We start from the raw sequence: 6,992 nt of genomic DNA on the forward strand, positions 1-6,992 counted from the left end.
CCAGGCCCAAGACCGCGGAATGCCTCTGTCGGGGTGGGGAGGCCGGAGCCCAGAGAGGGGAGGAGACGCCCCGAGGTGGACCAGCGGGACCGCTGGGCTGCGCGGGGACGGGGTCGGGGCTCACCCCAGCCGAGGAGCAGGTAGCCGCGGAAGTGGCCCTCCTCGGCGCCTCCCACGAGCACCAGGAGGCTGTGCAGGTAGACGCCCTCCACGAGCAGCCACGTGTAGTTGGCACCCACGCAGTACTGGGTCACGACCTGGGCCGTGCGGCAGGCGGCTAGGGCCTGGCGAGCGGCCAGACGGGGGTGCGGGGGGCAGTCAGGGCCGCCTGGGTGTCTCGAGTCCTCCCCGACCGCTTGGCCGTGCCACCCCATCTCTTGCCTTCCCATGTTCTTCCCCCCTGTGTCCCCAGTGGATGGTGTATCTGTGGTCAGTTTCTCTCACCCTATTTGGACTCTCCCACTCTGACCCCCCTAGCAATTGGTATCTTCCATCATGCCATCAGAGACCCCCAAATATGGCCTCTGCCACCCCTGCCCCTTCTAAGAACTGAACTGTCCCCTGTATGGACTCTGCCACCCTTCAGCTTTTTCTTTTTTCTTTGAGTAGAAGTCTCACTCTGTCCACTCAGGCTGGATGACTCCAACTCAAAAAAAAAAAAAAAGATGGGGGAGGCTAAGTTGGGAGGGTCCCTCTCCACATGTGTCTGGAGGGATCAACAGAGATAAACTGGTTTTTTGTTTATTTGTTTTAAGCTAGGGGTCTCACTCTGTGGCCCAGGTTGGAGTGCAGTGATACAATCACAGCTCACCACAGCCTTGAACTCCTGGGCTCAGGAGATCCTTCCACCTCAGCCTGCAGAGTAGCTGGGACTACAGGCGTGCACCACCATGTCTAGCCAATTGTTTGATTTTTTTTTTTTTTTGAGTTGAAGGTCTCAGTCTGTTGCCCAGGCTAGAGTATGGTGGCATGCTCACAGCCACCGCAGCCTCAACCTGCTGGGCTCAGGTGATCCTTCTGCCTTAGCCTTCAAAGTAGCTGGAACTACAGGTGCGAGCCACCACACTCAACTAGTTTTTTGATTTATTGTAGAGATGAGGTCTCACCAAGTTGGCCAGGTTGGTCTTGAACCCATGGGCTCAGGCAATCCTCTCACCTTGACCTTCCAAAGTGCTGGGATTATAGGTATGAGCCACCACACGAAGCTGTTTGATTTTTTTGTAGACATGAGGTCTCCCTATGTTGCCCAGGCTGATCTCGAACTCCTGGGCTCAAGCAATCCTCCCGCCTCAGCCTCTCAAAGTGCTGGGATTACAGGCATGAGCCACCGTGCCCAGCTAGATGAACTATTCCTTTCTTTCTTTTTTCCTAAATTGTTGATAAGTATAGGAAGTAGTAAATGGATTGGAACTTCCTGGTCCCACCCGAGGAGGCAGATTCCCATCTGGAGGAACAGAAGGGGGACACACACCTGGTTCCATGGGGCAGGGGCCTTGTCCCCAGGGTAGGGGCCGGGTTGAGGCAGCAGGCGGTCTCTGGTGAGAATGGCTGCCGCCCGCAGCATGAAAGAAGCGAACAGGTTGATGTGAATGTAGTTTCGGGTGCAGCGCAGTCGCCTGTGGGGTGGGGGAGGCAGTTGTGGGCTCTGGAGGGCTGTCTTCAGTCACACAGAGCCCCTTTGAGCACCCCTAGCCCTTGCCACAGAATCACCTGTGGATGCTTGGAGCTGAGGGAGCCCAACCACCACCCCTTTCCTGGGCAAACTGAGTTCCACATCTCTCTTGCCACCACTCAGGGCTGGGGACCCACCTGAAGACACTCAGGATAAGCAGGGCTAGCAGCAGTGTGGCAAGGGACAAGGAGTAGCCGACTGTGTACACAACCTGCAGTCGCTCCAAGGTCAGCCTTTGGTCCTGGTGGGGGCGAGGGGGACATGGGAACAAGGATCGGCTCATCCCTGGGGCCCAGAGAGAGGCTGGAAGAATATCTGCTCTTTGTTCCTGCCCAGTGCCCTATTTTCTCTTGGGAGAACTGCCTGCCCTTGTTTGAGTGGGGCTGAGTCAAGCTCCAGGGCTCAGCATGTGACCAGCCAATCAGAGCATTCTAAGCCCTCACCACACGTCAATCCTGGGATGTTATGTTTGAGTTATTGAAGTTCCGTCTTCCCACAGTGTTGCTTGGTTGGTAGGATGTGAGGCTGATGCCAATAGCACCACCCTTTCTACCCCATAGAAAAGATGAGACCAGCATGAGAAAAATAGCGGTATGATATCCCAGCCACATCATTTAAGCACCTAGATCTCACTGTGCCTGAAGCTGTCATGTTATGCTTTTCTTTCTTTCTTTCTTTTTGAGTCAGTGTCTCACTGTCGCCCAGGGTGGAGTGCAGTGGCAAGCTCACAGCCACCGCAGCCTTGACCTGCTGGGCTCAGGTGATCCTTCCACCTCAGCCTTCCAAATAGCTGGAAATACAAGCCTGAGCCACCACACCTAGTGAATTTTTTGATTTATTGTAGAGATGAGATCTCACCCACCATATTGCCCAAGTTGGTCTCAAACTGTCGGCTCTGGCAATTGTCTCTCATCCACCTCCCAAAGTGCTGGGATTACAGGTGAGCCACCATGCCTGGCTTGTCTTACACTTTTTTTTTTTCTTTTTTCTTTATTTATTTATTTTTCAAAATTTTTTGAGTTGGAGTCTCACTCTGTCGCCCAGACTGGAGTGCAGTGGCCACTCCCGGCCACCGCAGCCTCGACCTGCTGGGCTCCGGCGATCCTTCTGCCTCAGCCTTCTGAGTAGCCGGAATTACAGGCACGCACTACCATGCCCGGCTAATGTCTTTTTTTTTTTTTTAAGTTAGAGTCTCACTCTTTGCCCAGGCTGGAGTGCAGTGGCACACTCACGGCCACCCTAGTGTCGACCTGCTGGGTTCAGGCAATCCTTCTGCTTCAGCCTTCCAAGAAGCCAGAACTACAGGCACACACTACCACACCCGGCTAATGTTTTGATATATTGTAGAAATGAGGTTTCACCAAGTTGCCCAGGCTGTTCTTGAACCCATGGGCTCAGGCAATCCTCTTGCCTTGGCCTCCCAAAGTGCTGGGATTACAAGCTTGAGCCACCGTGCCAGGCCTGCCGTATATTTTTCAATCACAGAAGTCAATACATCTCTCTTTCTTTTTCCTTTAAGCAAGTATGAATTGATTTTCTATTACTTGCAAGCCAGAGTTGTGAACAGTATGAGAGCTTTCAGGCTCAGCCTGAGGCTGCTGCCTTTTATCTCTCCCTGCACACCCTAACCTGAATCCCTCATTTTCTTTTTTTTTTCCTTCTTTTTCTGGAGTGCAAATGATGTGATCATAGCTCACTGCAGCCTCAAACTCTTAGGCTCAAGGAATCCTCCTTCCTCAGTTTCCCAAGTAGCTAGAAGTACAGATGCATGTCACTACACCTGGCTACTTTTTCAATTTCTTGTAGAGATGGGGTCTTGCTACGTTGCCCAAGGTGGTCTCAAACTCCTGGTTTCAAGCAATCCTCCCTCCTTGGCCTCATAATGTGCTGGGCCACTGTGCTGGACCCTCACCTCTTCTTACCTGAAAGGCCTCAGTCTTCTCTGGATTCTCACACTGAGTGTGGTCTCTCCAAGGTCCCCATTGACCATCACTACCACACTGGCGGAGGACAAAGCCTGCAGCCACTGTGGGGAAACAAGAGAGGGGATCGGGGCACAGAGAAAGAGATGAAGACAGAAGGACAAACTGCAAGACCGGGCATGATGGCACGTCTGTAATTCCAGAACTTTGGGAGGCCAAGGCAAGAAGATTGCCTGAGCCTAGGGTTTTGAGACCAGCCTGGGCAACATAGCAAGATCCCATCTCTAAAAAAAAGAAAAAAGAAAAAAAAGACAAATTGCAAGACAAAGAAGAGAGAGAGAAAGCCCAAGTGATGATGATAATGATAAACCCTTATATTGCATTTTACATGTATTAGTTAGTTTAATATTCACACCGGCCTATTAAATCAGTACTATCTTTTTTTTTTTTTTTTTTTGAGTTGGAGTCTCACTCTGTCACCCAGACTGGAGTGCAGTGGCCGCTCTTGGTCACCGCAGCCTCGACCTGCTGGGCTCCGGCGATCCTTCCGCCTCAGCCTTCCAAGTAGCTGGAACTACAGGCGCACGCTATCACGCTCGGCTAATTTTTTTTTATTTATTGTAGAGATGAGGTCTCGCCTGCCCAGGCGGGTCTCGAACCCGCGGGCTCAGGCAATCCACTCACCTCAGCCTCCCAAAGGCGCGGGATTAGCCTGGCTAGTACTATCTTTAACACAATTTTACAGATGGGGAAGTTGAAACATAAAGAAGTTAAATAAACTGCCCGAGGCTTACATAGATAGTTAGGCCAGGAAGATCAAGAAGCCTAGAGATCAACAGACTCAGGAAAAGGAGAGAAAATGACCCTGTGGTCCCTCAGGGAGAGGGGGAAAACAGAAGTGGCACTGTGGCAGAGAGCCAGTTTTAGATAGAAAGAGACAGCCGGCTGACAGAAAGGAGCAGAGGACAAAAAGAGGAGCAGGGGAGGGGTGCAGATGAGTTGCGGGGCTGGGGTTTATGTGTCTGGGGACAAAACTTAAAGAGCTGTTTGTGTCTAGGTGGGTCGGGGACCAGAGAGAACCTCACCGTGGTGGTGCCAGGGCAGGTACCAGGGACAGGACGCTCGGGCAGTGGTGTTGGGTGCAGCAAAATCCCAGCAGACGTACATATCGAAGGACCCGTTACAGGCGAGGGCTGGGGGTGGACACGGAGGCCAAATGACGGGCGGACCCACTGCGCGGAGGGTTCGGCGCGTCTCCGCCTCCCAAATGAATGCCCTGTTCTAGCCCCGCCCACCGGGGGGCGGGCCCAGCCCGAGCTCCGCCACAAGCTCCTCCCACCAGCCCTCTAGACCCCGCCTACCCTCGATTCCTCCCACCACGCAAGTCCCCGCCCCGGATTCTTCCCGCCCAGCGAGGCTCCCTCTAGGCTCCACCCAAGCCCCGCCCCTTCAAGGTCGGCTTCGGTGCAGGCCCCGCCCAAGGCCCCGCCCATTTCCAGCCTCCTCCCAGGCCTCGCCCACTGATCGTGGCCCGCCCAGTCTCCACGGCGCTCAGGTCTAGGCTCCTCCCACCGTGGACGAGCCCTACCCGGACCTCGCCGACCCACCCCACGTCAATCCCAGAGTTCTCCTCTCAGGGCCCCGCCCGTCAGTCCTAGGCCCGCCCCAAGCCCACCCCTCCTAGCGTCCGCTCCCACCGCCTGCCCAGGCCCGCCCGGCGGCACCTGGGGGGGGCTCCGCGGCCTCCAAGGTCTCCCGGCACTCCCTGCGGTACCGTTCCCAGCGCTGGTACAGCTCCCCCATCGTCTGCCCCTCCGAGCTTGTCTACGGAAGGAGGAAGAAAGACCCTCCCCTCACCCAGACCGACCCTGCTCCCGGGCAGCTGGATCGTGTGGGCCAGAAACACCCCAGAGAGACGTCGAGGGGCTCTCCCGTTTTGTTCGGGAGTCTTGGGTGGCTTGGAAACCTCCTCGAGGCGTGGGGGGGTGCCTAGAAACCACCAAGACAGTCGCCATGGGGGACTGAAAATCTTCAAGACAATTGGGGAGGGGGGTGGCTGGAACTCATCAGGGGTATTTGTGTGGGAACGAAGCCGGTCTGGAAACAGCCACCTAACTTGAATCTGGGCAAGCGGGACAGTCTTAAAACTCTCTTTGCAGTGAGGGAAGACTTAAAACCGTTCGCAGACCCCCCTCCGATCCTTGAACTCCTGTGGCTTCTCGGGTCCTCACCTCCGCCCTCCGGAACAGCAGCCCCCACAGCAAGAGCGGCAGCAGCAGCCGCAGGGGCGGAGAGTTCGGCATCTTGAGGGCGGTAAGGGGTCTGCTCATGCAGGGGCAGTCGGGCCTGGAGGGTCCGGGCACAGAGTCAGCACCTCTGCCCACCGCCCAGGTGGTTCATACACGCGGACCCGGAGGCAGAGCCTCCCCCCGCCCCAAGCGAGTGATGGTTTGGAGCGGGGAGAGAGGCGTGTGTGGGTGCGCGGGGCCTCCGGCGGCGGGTGGGCCTGTTAAGTGACTCCCTGGCCACCCCCTACTGTTGCTGGGGCAGCAGCGGGGGAAGGGGGGCTGTTTGCTGAGAGGGTGGTTGCCCGAGCGCTGCGCTGGGCGGAGGCGTCAGTGTCACCCGGAGTCTAGACCTAGAGACCCCGGGGAACCAGGAGTCCGCCTTGGAGAGGAGCCAGTAGAAATCATCAGCCTAGCCTGGAGGGGAGTTTGAAAGACCACCCGAGTTCCTACTCTCTGAGCCCAAAGGGATTTGCAAAGCGCAGATAGGAACCCAACCTTATCAAACTTTCCCTGCTGTGGACAGATGAAAGCCCAGAGTCAGTGGGACAACCCTCTCCCAGCATCCAAATACTTAGGGACCAGAGAGGCGACAGCCCCGGGGCTCAGATGTAACGATGCCTGGACATCCTTCTGTCTAACCTCCAACCCACCCCCACCCTGCGGCACCACGTAGAGAAAGAGGGGAGCAGGGAGGATCTCAAACCGAACCCCAGAAAGACAGCCACGGAATCAGAAATAGAGAGACGGAGAGTCGCAGAGACTGAGGGACAGAATGAGACACACAGCGAGAAAACAGAGACTAAAGGACAGAAACAAAAACGTGGGCTAAGAGACCAAAAAATGGAGACGTGGGGAGACAGTGAGGGAAAGAGAGACAGAAGTTATCTAGAAGCTAGATGGAGACTGGCGACAGAGACACCAAAGAGACAGAGATGAGGATAGACTACGTAGACTACCGGCAGAGAGACAGAAAGAGACAAAGGCAAAGGTTGAGGAGGCAGAGGGAGAGAGAGCCAGAGACTCCAGGGGGGTTGGGGGGCAGGGGGAGTGAGCTGACATCGGGGGAGACCTCACCTGTGTCCAGTCCTGCTCCAGGGCACTTGCGGCTGC

The 6,992-nt window shown here is 55.6% G+C and overlaps 1 protein-coding gene across 2 annotated transcripts in view; it reads right to left on the reverse strand.

Annotated features, from left to right (window-relative positions):
- GIPR (gastric inhibitory polypeptide receptor) overlaps window positions 1-5,897 on the reverse strand; it is a 10,683-nt gene extending 4,786 nt beyond the window's left edge. The window contains exons 1-7 of one of the 2 annotated variants that reach the window (XM_021716771.1): window positions 5,826-5,897; window positions 5,319-5,418; window positions 4,680-4,787; window positions 3,595-3,698; window positions 1,810-1,913; window positions 1,472-1,616; window positions 125-284 (exon numbers count right to left, since the gene is read on the reverse strand). In XM_021716771.1, coding sequence (XP_021572446.1) covers window positions 125-284; window positions 1,472-1,616; window positions 1,810-1,913; window positions 3,595-3,698; window positions 4,680-4,787; window positions 5,319-5,418; window positions 5,826-5,897 — 793 coding nt within the window. The remainder of the gene's footprint in view (window positions 1-124; window positions 285-1,471; window positions 1,617-1,809; window positions 1,914-3,594; window positions 3,699-4,679; window positions 4,788-5,318; window positions 5,419-5,825) is intronic. The other variant, XM_021716772.1, reaches the window with a different exon arrangement.
- Window positions 5,898-6,992: the final 1,095 nt, after the last annotated feature.

This window comes from Carlito syrichta, unplaced genomic scaffold (genome assembly GCF_000164805.1).
Source record: "Carlito syrichta isolate Samal-C Ts95f unplaced genomic scaffold, Tarsius_syrichta-2.0.1 Scaffold308918, whole genome shotgun sequence".
Classification (NCBI taxonomy): Eukaryota; Metazoa; Chordata; class Mammalia; order Primates; family Tarsiidae; genus Carlito; species Carlito syrichta.